This window comes from Homalodisca vitripennis, chromosome 1, assembly GCF_021130785.1.
Source record: "Homalodisca vitripennis isolate AUS2020 chromosome 1, UT_GWSS_2.1, whole genome shotgun sequence".
Classification (NCBI taxonomy): Eukaryota; Metazoa; Arthropoda; class Insecta; order Hemiptera; family Cicadellidae; genus Homalodisca; species Homalodisca vitripennis.
The window spans coordinates 76,048,866-76,069,457 of NC_060207.1; the positions used below are offsets into that span (position 1 = coordinate 76,048,866).

General features: G+C 30.8%; 1 protein-coding gene across 2 annotated transcripts; it reads left to right on the forward strand.

Moving 5' to 3' along the window:
* Nucleotides 1-3,303: 3,303 nt before the first annotated feature.
* Nucleotides 3,304-20,592, forward strand: LOC124364949 (ecdysone-induced protein 78C-like). Of its 2 annotated transcripts, none has more exons than XM_046820800.1 (7): nt 3,304-3,462; nt 7,971-8,212; nt 9,091-9,238; nt 9,711-9,868; nt 15,988-16,164; nt 17,474-17,687; nt 19,825-20,592. In XM_046820800.1, the coding sequence occupies exons 1-6, from the start codon at nt 3,426-3,428 to the stop codon at nt 17,675-17,677; spliced, it is 966 nt and encodes a 321-aa protein (XP_046676756.1). In that variant the 5' UTR covers nt 3,304-3,425; the 3' UTR covers nt 17,678-17,687; nt 19,825-20,592. The 2 variants fall into 2 exon arrangements, with proteins under 2 accessions (XP_046676756.1, XP_046676763.1); XM_046820807.1 differs by having other exon boundaries at nt 3,309-3,462; nt 7,980-8,212.

Consider the following 20,592-nt stretch of genomic DNA (forward strand, 5'->3'; position numbering starts at 1 on the left):
AATAGCAGAATTTAACACATTTTTTATACTTTGCAAGAGGTTCTACTTAACCACTTAGATCTGTATCAGGAACTGAGCGTGAACAATTAAATATCACGTTTCAATAAACTGGTTTAACACACTGACTGAGACTAAGGTATTGTGTGGCAGTGAAGGAGTTAAAAACATAGAATATAGCTATAGATGTATCGTAATTTACCAAACTGACTGCAATGGGTGCACACTGATTATATCCCCGCTGTCCTAAAGTCGGTGCATGTGTTGTATTACAGTGAAGGTGTTAAACTAGTGCCCTAAATACTTGTATTTGTTGTTTACAAAATATACAGACATCTTGATTTACACATAGAAAAAAATCAAGCCATAAAACTCAACCATAAAAGCAGAAAATAATGTTTTTAACCATTAGTTGTATGATAATAATAAACTTCTTTTTATAAATGACTATGAATAAATGCAGATGTTGATACAAAATGCAGGTTACTAAATTAAAAATATTTTTCTCTAAAAGCCTGTTCATATCTCTCACATCAGCTTTTGCTGATGTTATAGACTAATGTTACAGGAGATTTTACATCCTAATGGTAGGGTGCTCCCTCAAGGATGTGAACCAGATGAAAGTTTCAGATTCGTAAGCATCATTATCATTTACAACTTTTTGGTACCTCAAAAGGTTTCAAGATGGCTGCCATCTACCAGTCATTTATTTAACATCTCTCAGGGAGTACATACAGTTTAAGGACCGATGCGGACATGAACTACATCACTCTCCAACATAACTTGATATTTCAAACGACTTTGTAGCTAGATTGCCTTATTTTGATATCCTAGCTATGTCTACTATCAAACAAGAAAATAAATAGCAACCATATAAAGTTCAAATATGTGAAAAGTTAACGTATTTATTAAGAATATGTTTAAACATTCATTATTTTAAATTATTTTTGTACTGAACAGACGAAACACACGGAGTTGGATACCGCTGAGGTCATAATAATATTTGAATACTCGATTTACAAAGTTTACTTATATGTTTGATTGTGGCAAATAAACATAGAAGCACCACTTCTAGATGTTAAAAATAAAATAAATAATGGCCACGTTCCTGCCAAATAGAGAAATAATGAACTAAATGATATCATGGGGGTGGGCCTAATGGTTCCAATGTTTTATGGGAATTTTGCATAGAAACTAAATAATTATTAGAAATTTAAAATTGACTTCCCTTCACGTTGATGTCGACTCACAAGTACAGGCATCAGCATCTTGGCTCGACATTGCAGCTGTAGTCGGAAAAAGTGAAGATTAGTAGACTAGAAGTCTAAAACATAAATGCTACAAGCACTTGAAGTTGTACATAGTTAAAATCAAACTCAGAGACTCATAGATAAACTCACGTGAGGTGTTGCTCAGCAGCAGGATCGGCAGCTACCAAGTTCACAAGAGAAAAAATAATATGCGTGCCAATCAGGTTATTAATCCGTCAAGAATTTAGTTCCAAGTACATCGGATGTAACTTATATTAACCAGTAACAAGTAACAGGGTTGCTCGTATATATTTATTTAATAAGCAATATATTTTAATCAATGAATGGAATCAAGCTGTCTCCATTCACTACAAATTTTTGATACGATAGATGTTCACAATTTGTGCAAAATTTTTATCTTGGTTACAAGGCTAAAATTTGAATGAGTTAAAATCTCTGAACTATATGAAATTATGTGTTTATAGCTGAAAGATATCATATAAGGAGGAGTAATTTTAAATCTTTGACAATTTATAATAGTATGTTGAGATTTTAGGCACTTACATACTCTGAGGGAATTTTGTAAATGGATTCTTCTCAAAAATAAAATTTTCAAATTCTAATATTTTGAAGAATAGTGACAATGAATTCCATGATACATGCATCTATCTGTTAATAATATTTACCAGTTTACTAGATTATCTTAATAATAAAAAAAATTAACAATTTATAGAAAAATAGTGAAAAAACAATAGTCTCCTCCTCAAAATAAAATTATGGGCATTCACCTGAATTAAAGAGTTATCATAGCTACTAATTTGTATGTATCATCTTTCAAAACAATGTATCTCTAATATTATATTTCAAAATGACAGCCAAAGATGAAATTAACTTTTCTTTCACACCATGTCTGAATATTGCTAGCACAATTAATTACAATCATGAGATTTCATACTCTCTGTGGAGAATCATCTTCAGTTAAGTGATACATCTCACTTAAACATTTTATGGCTGAAAATGGTTCTCCACGGCAAGGCTGAAGTATCTAAAAATTATAGTATTTACTACGTTTTACTTTTTCACACAGTATGAAATGAAAATCTTTTAAAGCAGTCATAAACCGGCTTTGTAAACAACAGAACAATTAAAAACTAAAAAACTTAAAAAAAGAATTAAAAATACATTATTCAGAGTTCAGTCCTTTATATGTTTAATATGAACCATACCACTGGATCAAATGGTATGGATACAAACAAAGAAATTTCTAATTAATTTTAATGTAATCCACATTTTTGACCATATGAACAAATTACAGGAAGTTTGTCTAGTTTTGAGTGAGTAATCTTTAATGGGAAATATTTTGTGTTATACCCTATATAATAAACTTGATAATGCCGTCGGTTTCAGCTTATAAAAATCTAATAATCTATCATATTGCATTTTTTTAAATCCAGTTCAATACAAGAACTGTTTGAGTTGGCCAAGCAGGAACTTGGAAGAAATTCTTGTCCTTCAGCAAGGAGGTATGGTTTAGCTACCATTTTCCAAAACAGTCATCATGTTGTAGACTCTTGGAGCAATTGGAAAATTCTTTAAATATTACTAAATGTTAATAAAAACACTACTTTTTCCAAATTGTTTATTTTTGTTTTGGACAAGGCCTTTCAAAACCAAAGGTTTCATCTTCAGGCAACTCCACAACTGTTTTTATTAACAGTTAGTAATATTTAAAGTCATCATGTTATTTAATGAATCTGTATTTATCCATCCCAACTTTAGTGGTCTCTAATGAGGAAGGGTTTTGTTTTGGAATAATATTTATGGAACAAAAATTTTATTCCAAAATAAAACCTTGATGTTTGTCAAATATGTGTAATCAAGAACCCACCAGATAAGATGAGGTACAATAAAATTAATTATCAAGCAGACATAACAGAATCTACTTATTCCAACAGAGACATGATCGATAGGCGAGTTATTACTTGAAGATAAAGAAGATAGTAACATCATAGATTTATCTGTAGTTGGGTCAGTCAACCAGTTTCAACCTGTAGGTTTAATATCAGGTTAATACATGGTAACTGCTTACTTGTGTCTTTCGTTCTTAAAGAAGTCAGTCACATTTCTCATTATTGAAACAAGACTTTAATAAAAAATTACTTTTGGAATTAATGAAATATGCCACCACACAGTGAATTATATGATCTTGTACACTGTAAGTTTATTATAATAGTGCTTATTATTAGTATTTTATAGTGCACATATATAAAAAACACATTTAGGTTGGTTATAGACCTTAACAGCCGCCTTGTTCAATTCTAAAAATGCTCATATTCTTGTATTTCTCACTGATTTGAGATGATTGAGAATGTGTAAACTAAAAAGTATCTTTTTCTCAATTTACTTACTATTAATTTGTCACATTTTGTAAAACATATCAAGTGCTCTATTGTAAGTTGCTCTATAAGTCAGCACATTCCTCAATTTATTTAGCACATTACTAGTTTCTCTTTTTTAATTATCTTATTAAAAGTGCTTAGATAATACATATAAAAATAGTTTTTATCCTTCAGAAAATAAATCTATAATGAGCCTTATTTGACACAGAACTGCTAAGATAAGGAAATTTAAAGTCATGTCTATTTTTAAACAAAAATCATTCTATTGTATAGAGTAAAATTACTTTTATTAAACATTCATATCTAGGAGAAATATTCAAAGGAAGGGTGCATTTCTTGTCATTTTTTTAAAATTATATGTATGTGAGTTTTATTTTATTTTATTCACATACTTGGCATAGTTAAAGCTTATAAATGGTATAGACAATTTAACTAATTTTATTATGTTTACAAACTTTTATTTACAGAAGAATATAACGAGTAATTATTTTAGTTTTTTTTATTTTAATACAAGACGACAACCAATCACAAATTATAGAGAACCTCATAAATGTTAACTCACTATTTGCTTTGTAAACTTATTCTGTTTTCTAAGTGAGGAATAGTCACTTTAAATTGTTACAAACATAAATACTCTTATCAGATAAAATATCCAATAATCATTTTGTCTCATCAAGTTTCATAAAAATGCCTAGAACATATTCCTTCTTTAAAAATTGCATTTACTATATGCAGTATTGAAATGAATTTCCTAACCACAAACTTGTTCTATAAGATGACCATGATCTGTGTAGTTTAGATGATTATGAAATTATGTTTATGTAATTGAGCTGTGGCTGTAGATGACCACAAAAAACCTAATTTAAACATAAGAAGCACAACAAGATTATTTGAAATTATAGTTAATTTAAAAATTAAGACCAGTATTTAAACGGAATTGTCCTTACATTTTTCAAGTTACCATTATTTTTAAACATTATAGTATTAAATGTAAAATTTATTATATCACAACATATATACAAACATGTCACAGTTAAGAGGTATCAGCTGATTGTTGGCTCATGGCTTGTGCAAGCGTACCTTTAAAGTGGTCGTGCTCACTTATGTATTGACAGATTTTGTTGGAAAAAGTAAATTAGAATCGTTATAAATATTGAAATAGTTTGCATTTTGTAAATGTTGTATTACTGATGCAAAACAGTTGATATAAACTGATGCAATCAGCTGATATAATTTTTTTTGCTTCTTGCTTGTGCAAGCAATCATCTAAAGTAATCATGCTCGCTTATGTATTAATGGGTTTTATTGAATAAAGTGTCTTTGAAATTGTTATCAAAAGTACCAAATAGTTGATAACTTGTAAATTTTTTATAACTATACTAGTTCTTTTGTTATTTGACTTAAAACATTTTCAACAAGTGCCATTTAGTTAATATTAAAGCAAATCACACCAATATAAAAAAAGTTCTTATTTATTTATATATATATATATATATATATATATATATATATATATATATATACACAGGGTGTACATAAAGTCCTGCACAGGTATAATATTTTCTGAACGATAACAGATAAATCAACAAGATTTGGCACATCAACACCACACCTAAAAATCTACTTTTTGAAGGAACTATCAGTTTTCTCTAATATCATGGGGACGTCCCGCAAGTCAGAAGGAAATCTTAAATAGGAGCATAGATCAATATGCACATCATTTTAAAGGGCTTATCTAGCAGAGTTTAATGCCGTAAACCGCACTCAAAAAGATTGATCCAGTACAAAACGGCGGCTGTTCAAAGGTTTTACTTGGTTACATTTTATTAGTAGCCATAACCCCAGTAAAGCAAAACTGCAACCAAACGAATACTGCAGCTAAATACTGTGTGTGTGTGTGTGTGTGTGTTGGCGTGCATGTGCTTACGTGTGGACTTATACAATAAGCATGAGTTTGTGAACACAATAATTGCCGTAATTTTTGAAATATCCAAACTAAACTACTTGGTGCAAAAACACTACTTGCACAAAGCTCAGAAGAGTTTGTTAGTCCAGTCTTAACTAATAAAAATGTTCTAAATGGTAGCCATTCACATTCAAACAAAACTTCTAACTTGATTAATTCTTTACATAGACCCAAAGCAATACTGTTTTATTGCCAGTAATTATAAACAGCTTTTATTCTTTTATTCTTTTCTAAAAATTTTAACTTTTTAAGATGGTAGTAATTCACTTCTGCACCAAATTTTTATCTGAGGTATTTCATAACATAAATCAAAATTTAAATTGTTCTTAAAATTGTCAAGCAATTTCAATTAAAATGTATTCTTACTTATTTTTCAATAACTCTTAAGGTTTCAAGATGGTGGTCATTTAAAGTTATAAAAGCTTAGAACTGATCCATTATAAGTAAAATATATTTACAAACATAATTTCTGATTAATTTTAACTAAATCAAGTGATGATAGAAAGCAATAATTGGTTAACATGTTTGGTCAACATACACAACTTCATTAATTGTTTTTTCAGCAAAGAAGAAAGGCCCTATTACGCGATTTTTGTGGCCCCATCACACCAAACATTAACTTTAGGCGAATCACGTTGTTTCCTAACAATTACATATGGATTTCGAGAGCCCCCACATTCGTGAATTGTGTCTATTAACACATCCATTCATATGGAAAGTAGCTTCATCTATAAACATTATATAATCTACAAATGATTCGTTTTCACTTATTCTGTCCAACACTTCAACAGTGAAATTGTAATGGTTTACACAATCATTGGGTTTCAATTCCTGCAGTATCTGGATTATATAAGTGTAATTTAATTTTTTATATGAACTGTTGTTTTTGAAATACCTAATTCAACGCTTTGATGAGAGATGGACTTCCCAGAACTTCTAATTGCTAAATGTTTAATTAGTTCAACCATTCCGTCTGGTATACCTGGTCTGCCAGTTGATTTCCATTTTTTAACTGATCCAGTTTCTTCGAATGGCTTAAACCAACATATTATGTTATTTTTGTGTGGTGGATCTCTTCCAAATTCACATCGGAATGCACATTGAACTAAAATTACGGATTTTAATTCAGCCAACAATAAAACACACTTTGCTTTAACTTTATCCGAGAACATAGTAACTCACTAAACTCACCGCAACAACAATACAAGAACTGATTTTGAGTTATATCAGCTCAGAAACAAACTTTTGGGTTAGACGCTTTCAGAGATACCAATATGACATCTATAAATTTTCCTACTACCTTCCTACGAATTAATGAAACTGCACCATTCTTTTATGATAACCCTGTATTAAGTCTGTAAATAACTCCTTTTGAAACAACACATCTCCCAATGTATCCTTAAAAATGTATCATAGTGTTGAAAGTAATGAAAAAGGTACAATATGTCTATATCAGATACTTACTTTGAAGTGCAGAAATTGATTTTAGACATAAGAAGTCTGAGTTATATTTCTCATAGTAATTTTGGTAGGAAAAAATTTGGTAAGCATTAAAAAATCAACTAGGTATTTTTACAAAATATTGAACAGTTGGAAAAAAAAATAAACAAGTAATATATATATATATATATATATATATATATATATATATATATATATGTGTGTGTGTGTGTGTGTGTGTGTGTGTGTGTGTGTGTGTGTGTGTGCGCGTGCGTGTGTGTGTTTGTTCAAGTTCAAAGTTCAAAAACTCTTTATTCAATTAATTACATATAATAAAAATAAACAAGTTGGTGTGTGTGTGTGTGTGTGTGTGTGTGTGTGTGTGTGTGTGTGTGTGTGTGTGTGTGTGTGTGTGTGTGTTACAGCAAAACCTTATTGACAAAATTGAGCACAATGTCAATATTTCTTCTTGACTCAATGGTTATATAGTGATAAAACAGCAATTGTGAACACCTGAAGTTCTATAAGGAAAGATATGCAGACCAGTATTAATTAGAAAGAAGCTTACTTTGAACTCCAAAGAACTATCTTTTGAGGGTTTACACATATTCATAAACACCCTTACTCCAGAGTATTCTATATGACACTGGTATAAAATGTATATACTGAGCAGTAACTAACCATGAGTGGTTCTGGTACATGCACTGTGTGTAACGTATACAAGCTCATTATTCCAGCTCTTTAACCTGTTTAACTTCTTATTTTTTAATTCTTTTGTAATTAGAATTATCATCTTTACTCAATATCTATACATTTTACCAAAAAGATCCAGTTATTTGTAACAATCCTGATTCATAAAAATCACAGTTTTATGCAATGTAACAGTTAGAAATAAATAATGCCTTAACATGTATTTAGCCACACAAGGTATAAGGCTGCTGAATTGGGATAATTCACCAGAGGACGACATGACAGTGTCATCGTCGAATCCCGACGACTCTCCCCCTCCTAGAGAAGCAATGCCGGCAACAAATGATCCAGAAATTCTGAGGTTATACCAGATCATTGAGTTTGTAAGAGATACATATCTCATGCATGCTGATTACTCAACGGAAAGTGAGACAAGCAGAACCTACACCAGGCCCTTCTCATACTTGCCTGTGAGTACTTATTACAGATAGTTAAGCTTATGAGGATTGACTGTAATATTTAATATAAAGATCAGTTTTAAATGGAACTGTCTCCAGTTATGAAATCTCTACAACAGTATGGAACATTTTAATGAATATTTACAAAAGTATCAAATTTCATTTGTGACATTACATGAACAAGCTGCTAGTGTGACTAAATAACTCACCAATTTTTTCTCAGAATGTTGTATAATTCCATAAAATCTTTATAAAACTTAATATTGTTTTATATACAAATAACAAAATGGAATTTATTAGTAATTACAATTCTGTTAAGGATATATACCACCTACTAAATCATTCACGTTAACATTTCAGAAAATTATATTAGACATTTGTGGTGCTTTGCTTAGAGACAAGAGTATAACTGGTTGACATTGTTCATTGGGCCTCTTATACGATCAGTTGAACTCTGAGAGACAGTAAACAACAACGATACTAATACTATTATTGGTGTTTCACTAAATATGTATTTATGTTATTATTTGAGTCAAAATTTCTTGTTTTATCATTTTCATAATCAAAATCTACTTAATTGAAAAACTTTAAAAGCATTTTGCTTTAAATATTCAAGTGTTGACTATTACTTGTTGACACCAGGTACTATTTACACTATTATTTACCTAGCTAAAAGATTGTTTCAATTATTTAAGAAAAAGTTCCACAATAGTTTACAAGTTAAATATAAAATAAATGTTAATTAATTTTAAATATTTTTACACTTCATATTTTTTAAATTTTCATTTAGTCATAAAACTAATTATTTTCTGTTCTCCATTTATTATTGTAAAGTGATATTTTCAAATAAATTGTTAAAAAAACAACTTTTTTTCATTTATGTTGTGTAGCCAACACCAAGACCCCCAGAAAACGAAGACGGGGCATCATCATCAGATGAAAATCTGGAATCTAAGAGGATTTGGCTGTGGCAGCAATGGACGTACCGTATTAACGCAGCTATCAAGAAAATAGTCTACTTCTGCAAATCCCTTCCAGGTTAGATCAGGCGGATAGACAATGAATAAATTTTAATATTTCCTTTGTTATTTCCGTTAATATGAGAAAACTCAGTGAGATTTCAAAACTATTATTTCATAATTAATTGCTTTGCTATTCAAGTGTATTCTTGGTAATATAAGCACCACATTAGACTTTCTTTGTTTTCTTGCATTAAGTTTTAAAATGTATCTTATTCCTGTCATAAATAGTTCATATAGTTAACTTTTTAGTTATAAATTGCAAGTGTGAATAATCGCAAATTATGAAGTTTATGTACAAAAATAAGTTTTTTTTAATTTATTAAAAACCAAGGAAGTAACCAAAAATGAAGCCTCCGTCTTTCTGTGGATTATTCCACAATTCAACCTCAATTTTACCTCACCCACACTTTATAATCTTCTAGATCCACCCTGCTCTTTGGAAAAGCAGGTAATGGAGGGATAACATGAAAACAATGGTCTCCTTGCAGGTTTCTTCGATCAGCATAAGGATGACCAGATGCGTCTAATCAAATATGGTTTATTTGAGGTATGGTTGGTGGGAGCAGCTAGCCAAGTCACAGAATTTAGACTTCTCTTCATTGATGGAGCATTCATTAGTGAACAACAGATGGCGATTGTATTCGGTGTAAGTAACTTAGACATCATGCAAAATAAATTAACAGAGGATTAAGCTAAGCTAGGATATGATCCTATATAATTAAGATGGTATTATTATTGTGTTTCCATTAAAATACTACACAAGCCTAATGATACTTTCTTTCAATTCTCAAACAATGTGTTTAAACTTTTTTTATTCATAAAGAAAGAGAATTATAGAATGCATATAAAATGTACTAAACATTTCATAATACACCATTTTAGGTATTTGGAATGGTTTTTTAGATAATTATTATATTTAAATCCTACGAGAACTTTTCAGTCGCCAAGAACTGTCTGTAATAATGCTGAAACAAATTCAAACTAGGTACAAAATTTGATCTTTTATGTACTTTAACTAAGTTCATTGACCAGCATCGTACGTGATTTTATTCCATTATGGCGGACATTTAAACTTTAGAAGAATTCATAACTCCGTTATTTATGAACCAAGATAAAAACCTAAAACTGGTCTTGTGAAGGGAGATCAGCTTCTCCTTCTAAAAAAAATAAATAAAAAAACAAAAAAAGCTTACAAAATTTTCTCAACTTTTGTTATAAACACTTTTTGTATTTCAAACGATTTTCAATATATTGAGTACATATAGATCCCATAATATTTCAGTTGTCACAAAATCTACCTACTTCTTCCGACTGAGCCGGAAGAACTTGGTGGTTTTCTTTCTAGAAAGTCAATATGGTTTATTCAGATTCAGATTCTTTATTGTCATTAGGCAACAATGGTGTAATAGATATGATCAAATTGTTACAATTAAGGCCAATTATTACATCTTAAAAACTATTCGTACTCATACATCTGACAACATGGATTCAACAAAAACAGTCAAAAAACAGGTGAAGTACAACATCATAACAAAGATTAAAACAAAAAAATTAATAAGTAGACACAAATAATAAATAGAATAATGAATACTTAATACTAATTAAAATCTTAAGTCACTAATATAACAGACCAGGTACTCATCAATGCTGTAAAAACACTTTTCTCTTAGCCATTTGCTTATAATAATTTTAAACCTATTATTAGTAACTTCCCATACACGGTCGGGGTGCAGCCCTTCCTGAGGAACACCATATCCAACAACCGAAAACAGGTGTGCGTCACTGTCAAGGCAACTTATTAAATAATTTAACTATCATGTATATGTGGCTCATTGGTCAAGCATATATCTCTGCCTTGTATGATACCTATGCACATCTTGACGGTTTTAATAATCATTTAAATTTTCTTTAACATTCAGTACACAGTTATAAATACACATACATGGTAAGGTCATAATTTTAAGTTCTTTAAAAATGGTAAGCACAGATTCCTATCACTTACATTTTTTATAACCTTTACAGCTTTCTTTTGCCATATAAAAACTCTGTGATTCACTACTGCCTCCCCAAAGTGTTATTATATCATTTAGTTATTATGAAAGAAAGCATAGTAGGCGGTTGTAAGAATAAACTTACACAATTTCTTAATTTACAGAGCAAAAAAACCACTCTTGATAATTTTGTACAAAGCTTGTTGACATGACGACCAGCTAAGGGTACTATCCAAATATAACTAAGTAACTTTACCGGCCTCAAATTATTATATATTATTTAGAGAGAAATATAATTTTTTCAGCTTTGTTCTTGTTTACTGATAAATAGTTTGTCTGATACCATGAAAGTGCTATATCTTCGTAGTGTTCTTGCTCTTTTATGAGATTATTAATATTATGAGTTTTATTAATGAATGTTATGTTGTCAGCATATAAAATAGAAAAACATGGCCAACTGTAAGCAAAGTCATTAACTGCAAATATAAATACAAAAAGACCTAAGTACAGAATCTTGAGGGACTCCAATATGTACATTTATAAACTCAGATTTATCATTATCTTGAACAACCATTTGTTTCCTATCATTAAGGTATGACTTAAATAACTCTAATCTCTCATTTCTTATCCATACATATACAACCTTTTTAGAAGTATCTAACTCATTAGAAAGAGAATCAAATGCCTTTGACAAATCAATTATTGTGGTACATTCAATACTTTTTTCTTCAAAATTAAACAATATATTTTCAACAACTTTTGCCACAGCCTTGATTGTACTGTATTTAGTCCTTGCAAAAACCAAACTGTTCCTCGCATAGGAGTGTGTTATGATGGAAAAAAGGTGTTAATTGCTCTTTTACACAGTACTCAAATATCTTACTAAATATAGGTGCAAGAGGTATTGGTCTGTAATTTTCTGGAGATTTTTTATCCCCTTTTTTAAAGATAGGTATTGTTTTTTAACTTTAATAGCTACAATTATATATAAATAAATATATTAAAATATATTTCTTGTGTGCATGTGTATGTCACTGAACTCCTCTTAAACGGCTGGGCCAATTTTAATGAAATGTTTTGTGTTTCTTCAGGTGGATTCGACAATGGTTTAGATTTTCAATTTGGTCCAATTTAAATTGTTTATTTGATTAATTTTTATTTATAAATTATTGTTGGTTTTGGAATGTTTTACACTGGATCCAACAGACTACGCTGCAACACGTAATATAAAGTGAACTGATACTTAACAGCTGTTAACACTCTCAGGTGTAGTTCATAAAATAGACAGAAAATTTGTATACATTTAAATTTTAGGAAAATATTAAATTATTGTAAAGTGCTTGATCAATAGTGTAATGCAGATTGCAAAGATGAAGTTATTATTAAATTTTAAATTTAGATTGTACCAATGATCAATAAACCATTTAATGCAATGTAAATACTATTTATACGCTGTTCTAAAGTACCTTAATGTAACAAAGCTGTGAATTTAAATTTACACAACAAAAAGTGTAATTGGATATGGTTAGATCGAAAATTACTTAAAATAGCCAAAAGAAGACACTTTATGATGCAAGTTTATTTTCGTTCGTATATATTTTCTTGGCCACAGCACAAGGAAAACTCTAAAATGGTACTGGAAATATCTTAGGCAGAAGTGAATTCAAACAGACGAAATTTGATTCTTTATAACCAATTTAGTTTATCAAAACTTATCTATATAAAAGAAGTGTTCTGAATTACTTATCAATGCCTAGCAAAACCCATGAAAGATAGAGTTATGAAATTTGGTACTTACCTTCATATTGCGCCCTAGAGGATCACAACGATGTGAAAATTTCTATAAGAGATGCATTGTAGCAAAAATTTTATTTATTAAACAAACCTTTCAAAATGTAATCAACTGTTCTATTTAAAAATTATAATATTACAGCACAACCATATTTTTAATTAATTTAAGTACCATTTTAAATACATTGATATTTATAGTCTTGAAAGCATAGTCAGCATAAAAATAACATCACTTATTATTTCAATATTTTCTGTAATCACTTTTGGAGCACAGTGGTTATCCAGACAATGAAATTGATCAGCGGTTGATTAGTAGTGTAATGCAGGAATTAAAGATAATGTTACTGTCTAGCTTTTTCTATAGATTTAAAGGCTTTTATGAAACCCAACTTAGATGTTTTTTATTAGAAGTAAACTGTCGGACCTTCATAGGCTATGTGTATATTTTCTTAGCATCAAAAAAAACTCAACTGTGGCGTCAGAAATATCTTAGGCTAGATGGATATTACAATGGCTTCAAGTAGATGTTTATTACCGAATTAGTTTTCTCAGGCCTGTGTATGTATACACAAGGTATTGAGTGTGTGTGTGTGTGCGTGTGTGTGTGTGTTTGCGCGTGTGTTTTTGTCGGGGAAACAAGACAAACTCAAATATGGCACTAGAAGTATCTTGGACAGGATTAAACTACAGTGGCTATAATTAAACACTTTTTGACATATTTTATCGACCCCCTCAACTATGTAGAAAATATCATTCTTCTAAATCAGAAGCTCACCTAGACGCAGAGCCTAAAATAAGAGCCATTAGCAATTTTGCTTATCATTTGAAGTTATTAACCATGGACACTAACATAATATATACATCTAAGATAAGCTTACTTCCATTCCTAAATTACACAGAACCCCACCATGCATTATATCATTACTTGCTATTGTTTTTGGCTTAAAGATTCCTACTCACTGACCTAAAATAGTTCCATTGTTACTGAAATCATCAGAGCAATCCAATAAATTATCATGGAATGCTGGAGGTAAATTTGAATGTTACACAAACTCTTTTGCTCTACTAATTCAGTTTAAGAGTTTTTTAACACATTTCTTCAAACGTAAATCTAAATGGATTAGGAAGCTTGGTACATATTTTAGTTTTTCATCTACTGTCTTTAAGCTTTGCTTTTGGTAGGTAATTTAAATATTTTCATTGCCATTTCAACATGTATGTGGTTCATACTCTGACCATCCCATTGATATTCCAGTAAAAAATCTCAAGAAATAACAAGCCTTTTGTCAAAAAATCTTGCCAAGAAGTCATTGTTACAAATTAAAGTTTTCAAAAATAATAGTTATTTTTTATTCTCAACCAATTGAGCCCAATTACAGCTCCCCCCAAATCATGAACTATAAATAAGTTTTTTAATTTTTTTTTATGGACTTGCATTAATTAGGAGTGAGCTGATTAAGGTTATAAAGTTAATGCTCCTATTTTTCCTATCTTCAGCTTCACATTTATCATACAATTTTTCACATGTTCTGTACCTTTATCACTCCATAATTTCGCTTATAAATTTATCAGTTTATATATTTCACAAATCTGATGATAAATCGGCTGATTTCAAGTTTTTTTAATAGAAATGTATTGCACTTTACAGACAATCAGCCAACTACAGGTAGACTACCCAAATATTACTCACTTCATTATTTTTTACAAATTGTTGATGGCTAAAATGAGTTATTAGGAATTTGGAGAGAACATTGTCAGGTGGGTCAATTCATATCTGAGTAAATGACAGCAGGTCACGAAGGTTGGGGGTAAGACTTCCTTGCCCCTTCCTAAGTGGTGTGATGTGCCTCAGGGTAGTTGTTTGGGGCCTATTCTCTTCAATCTATGCACATCTGACCTATCCAGTTGTGTAAAACATTGTACAGTCCATCTATATACAGACGATTACTGGTTACATATTTCATATAAAATTAAAAATATGGAACTTGCGGTTGCTGATTTAAATTCTGATTTGGACAATATCATGACATGGTCTGTCAGCAACGACCTCAAATTGAATATCAACAAGTGTTCAGATCTGCATACAGCTCCACAACAAAAGATACAGTTCCTCAGCCAGCGTGGGGTGCAGTTGATGCTTGTAGGCCAGGCCATGGAAGTTTATGACAAGATCAAAACGCTGGGCATTGTGCTTGACAAAGAGCTCACATTTTCTGACCATGTCACCTATGCCATTCAGCGATCCCTATAGAGACGGAGGGGACTATATAGATTTAGAAACCTGTTACTGGAATTCGCCAAAGTTCAGCTCACGCAGGTAGTCATTTTGTCAGTATTTTATTACTGCTATCCAGCATATGGGAATAGGCTCTCAAGAGAGGACACGGGAAGGATTCAAAAGTTGAAAAACACTGCAGTAAGGTTCATTTATTGTCTCTCACGTTTCGACCACGTATTCCCCTATTGCAAGGCTGCCCACCTGCTTCCAATGGAAGTCTTCTGCAGGATGCTGACATGCTGTATGGTCCACAAAGTCTTGTCTCTAAAGGAGCCGCAGTACCTGAGTGAGAGACTTTTCTCGGAAAGAGGTTACTGAACGATGCGTCCGTCAGCATGGTAGGCTGCACTTTCCTAGAGATAGGCTAGAGACTGGCTGAAAAAGCTTTTCATACTTTGGGCCTACCCTTTACAATGACCTTCCCGTAAACAAATTTTATATGATTGTAGTAATGTTTAAATTGTTTGGCTGTTTAAATTGTTCTTAGTTTCAATTTAGTTCGCTAATTTAATTTTTATGTCACTTGTACCTATTGTAGTTAATAATACGAGTTATTCTGAAAAAATGTTTGTTAACGAGAAACGCTCTTAAATAAAGGCATTTTTATATATTATTGATTTATTTATTAGTTTCAAAACCAAACAACTAGTATATCTAGATAATATACAGTAACATTTTCATAAATATACTTTTGATATTTTTCAGGCTGAATTTGCAACACTCTTCTACCATTTTGCGAACACTCTGAATACATTGTCTCTGAATGATACTGAGATTGGTCTCCTCGCAGGCATTGTTCTTTTCTCACAGCGCAGAGATCTGGACGGTCCTGAAATTGTGGAAGCTTCCAGGGAACTGCTATTGAAGGCTTTGAGACTATTGGTAAAAATTAATTAAATTATATATCATTTTCATTAATTTGAAAGTTAATAATTCCATGACCCAAATTAGATTGACCATTGACAATTTATTAAAGTCGACTGTCATTTACATGTACTAACAATCTTTAAGAAATTTGTTTGGTATTAGAAGAGGATGAGCAGTATGAATATGTTAAAAAAATACATTATATAATGTGTTTTCTTGTGGATCTTGAGTACTTTAAACAGATACCACACACAATGGCATATGCCAGAGTCAATGTGTTAAAATACTTTACAATAACTATCCAGCTATAATATATACATAATATATTTATAGTTAAAATCTTCAATGAAATTTTATATTGCGTGATATTGAATTGCCAAATGATCCAGTATGCATTAAGACTTTTGCCACAGTCAACAGGTACAATAACTATAGTAATATATGTAGTAAACACCTTCACTGCAACTCTATACTGAGTGATCTTGAATAATCTAAATAGACGTTACACAACATGCATGTCTATGTCTATGTTATTTGTTGCAGTCAATGTGTTAATCTATTGTACAATAACTGTCTAGCTATAATATATGTAGTAAACACCTTCACTGCAACTCTACACTGAGTGATCCTGAATACTTTAAATAGACATCACACACCATGTATGTCTATCTCATCTGTTGCAGTCAATGTGTTAAGCTACTATACAATAACTGTCCAGCTATAATATAATATGTAGTAAACACCTTCACTGCAACTATATACTGAGTGATCTTGAATACTCTAAACAGATGTAACACAACATGCATGTCTATGTCTATGTCATCTGTTGCAGTCAATGTGTTAAGCTACTCTACAATAACTGTCCAGCTATAATATAATAATTATGTAGTAAACACCTTCACTGCAACTCCTTGCATGCACTAAGATCTTTGCTGCAATCAATATATTAATGATATGTCTGTATGTATACATTCCAATAATGTTAGTTATGTTTCTTGTATTCTTAGATATTTATTAATTATATCCCATACTGCTTTCAGCTATCCTTCTGTTATTTTTCCAATCTCTTTAGCATATAGTGTTAGCTCTTTCTCCACATCTTCACTCAGATTTAATAAAAATGTGATCCGTCTTGATGTCAGCCAGGCTTGCTATAAAGAAATGGTTTGATCAAGTTTGCTTATGCGGTTTGGACTCCTTCTGTTGTTTGCTTCCTGTTATTTTTGTTGGTATGAAAACTGTCTCTTTACACTTCTCTTAATTTTTTACCTTCTCTTATTTCATAGTGTCTGAATCACAACGATAGTCAATAATTTTGTTTCAGTTATCAATAAGACACCCTGATGAACCAGAAATAGAGACTACCTTGATGCAGAAGATATCAGAGTTAGAGGTTCTAGGAGTCAAGTATCACTCACAATTGGAGTGGTACCGCAACAATTGGCACAGGATCACAATTCCAGCCCTTTTCTCAGAAGTCTTCGACATTCCCCATGTACAACTGCTAGAAGAAACTCCTGATCATTAGCCCAAATACGGTAAAAATAATTAGTAATTTGCTTGCTAGGAATCAGGTTACTTAATTTGTTTGATTAATTGAGATTTTTAAGATGTTGACATGTAACCCAAAAGAAAACAAGCTTGCCTTTGGTAAAACGTGTGAATCCTTGGTAATACGCATTATAATTTAAGAAATAATTTAATTAATTCCATTATATTTATAGTTGATGATATTAAAGAGATCTTGTGGTTTTATGTTTCTATTGGGCGAACAATCATAGACATTTTGAGTGATGAAAAAAGTCATATATACCTTTTTTGGTACTTGTATAGACGAAAAACAATAGAGAAAAAGTTATTTATTTTCCAAAGAACATTAAGGATTGAATTTCCTTGTAACATTTTTGTATAATACATATTTCCTTGAGTCAAACAATAGCCAATAAAACTAGAGACACTCACTTGTCAAGGCAAGTCAAAACTTGCTAGGAATGTTTGCTGTGGAATTTGGTCACCGTTAAGCCATAAATATTTATATTCATTACTTTTACGATTACAAATATTTTCAGTTTGAACTAACAACCATTTTGTTTTACACTAAACATTTTTAAGATGGGTCAAAAATTCAATCTCGTGATACCGGTACTAATCAAAAAGTGCAGTTTTATACATTACAGATATGTAGCATTTGCTACATAGGCAATTTAAAATGTATTTATTAAATGTTTTTATGGGAGAAAATATATGCAAAAATATTTTGGAATTTAATTAGTGATGTCAAAGTATAGGTAAATTAAATGATGTAATTTCTCAAGAAAGGATCTGCGGATGTTGGATGATACAGTGAGATAGGAGGTTTTTCTGATAGTCTAGTTTGTTAATGTGATTACAATAGGGGTAGTTTGAAGATTACTTTTGTTCTCACTGACCTTGTGATTGGATAGTGGGGGGCCAATCATAGGGGTCGCTTATAGTTAGCTGGTTAACTGGAAGGGGAGGTATAGTTACGACACCTGATTCTCTGCGTCTTTTTGGAGGTTTGTGCAGTTAATTTAGTTGGTGTTTTGCATCTTAATAGTTTCCTTTACCAATCTGCGAGGGATTTTGCATAAGTGGCTCTTTTATAGTCAAATTACGATTTTCAGATGGGAGTTTTGCTGTTTACTAATAGTAGCTTTCTTTTACAGGAATATTGAATACAGTTTTATACAAAAGGGAAATAAGATTTGAATTCATTTTATAATTAACGCAAGTTTTCAAGAGGGCACATGTAGTTGCAAGTATAGTTCAGAGTTAATTCTTCGATTTTAATATTATTTAAAAGTTACTGGTAATAACCATTTAGTATTCAACAGTCAGAATAAATGTTATACTTCAAGATATAAAGGTTCTAATACATATTTTGGGGTGAAACATAGTTAAATTACAGTTTGAACTTTGAGTCTGTACCAACAGTAACAGGTTGTGACATAAGTGGCATAAAGAATTGTTCAGGAAGTTTTTAGTGCAGTTTTATTTAGCCTCGTTTATAATAGAGAAAAGTACATTTTATTTTGAATTAAATTATAAATGTTATTTTATTTCAGTTTTATAAGAAAGTACATACAATTTCTAGTTCAATTATATTTTTGAAAAAAAGTTAACTTTATTTTTGTTTATTTTATTTGGAAGAAGAAATTCTTTTCTTGAGAAAACTGTTACAAGATAAGCGGTTGTGTAAGCATTTGAGTATTAAATCTAAATATTTTAAATTATCTGAAGTCATTTTCTTGAAAACCGATTTTAACTTTAAAGTTTATTAATAAACAATTTTTAAAGTGATTTGAGAAGGTCCTGTCTATCTACCCTAATAATATAACTAATTAATTATTAAACTAGATAATTAAGTGCAGTTGAACTAATAAAAACAGTATGTAAAGGGATTATGTGAAACTTGCTGATCTCTCTCCAAGATCTATACTAAGTTTGGTTTTTAAGTGCAGTTGTTAAAAAGTTAATATGGGGTATCTATACTTTTTATTCACACTGCGTATTATTTTATCACAAATATTAGTTCTACACTTGTACGATGTCGTAGAACACTGATGTATTAGTCTGTGATATCATAATCAACTTTACTTAGACTTTAACTAAGAGATTTGTTGTATTCACCTCCTTTGATGTACTGTGTTACAGGGTTTCAAATATGGGGCAAGATTCTAATGGTTTTGCTCAATGACAAGCCACGATATAATCATCTCGATGCAGTAGAAATTAATGATTATCAATGAACGAGGGTCCCTGCCATGCCCTTTAACATATCTAGACTGATGAAGATTTTACACTGATCTCTGTTGACCAACATTTTCTTACTCATTGTTTTACAATTTGCTTATTTTATTCCGTATATAATTAGTACAGGATGAGCTGGAGAGTAAATTTAACATGCTTGAACAAATAGTCATTCCACATTTGTAAGTATGAAATACAATTCGCTTCTGAGCAACTCCTCTCAAACTGTGTTCACTTTGTTAAGTAGGATTGCATTTTTACTTACATGTTGAATATGACATGCAAAAATAAAACTTTGCATTGCTCACCAGACATTGTGGTGACATATTACACAGGGGCTGAGCAAATACTTGATCTGAAGATTTAAATGTTAAGTCTAAATGGCATGCTAGGATATATTTGTTGTATTCTGTTCTTTCTATGTAAAATCTTAGATCACATGTTTTTCTTAAGTTCAATAGGTTATAAGTGTCGTTAGTGCAGGAAATGTACTAGTGTTTGTTCTAGCCTACAGATTTTACATGTGACATTATTTTAAAACCTTTTAATTTATCAATGTTTTACAATATTCTTCTAGTGTTGTAAAGAATTTAGAGCCTTACATTTTAATGATTTAATTTATGGAAATAAGTTCTCATTGCAACTGTAATAAAACATGATTGACACTGTTAA

Coding starts and splice junctions, on each gene's coding strand:
- LOC124364949 (XM_046820800.1), top strand. CDS start 3,426: ATGCCACCACACAGTGAATTATATGATCTTGTACACT. Junction 8,213..9,090: donor GGCCCTTCTCATACTTGCCT/GTGAGTACTTAT, acceptor TATGTTGTGTAG/CCAACACCAAGACCCCCAGA. Junction 9,239..9,710: donor CTTCTGCAAATCCCTTCCAG/GTTAGATCAGGC, acceptor GTCTCCTTGCAG/GTTTCTTCGATCAGCATAAG.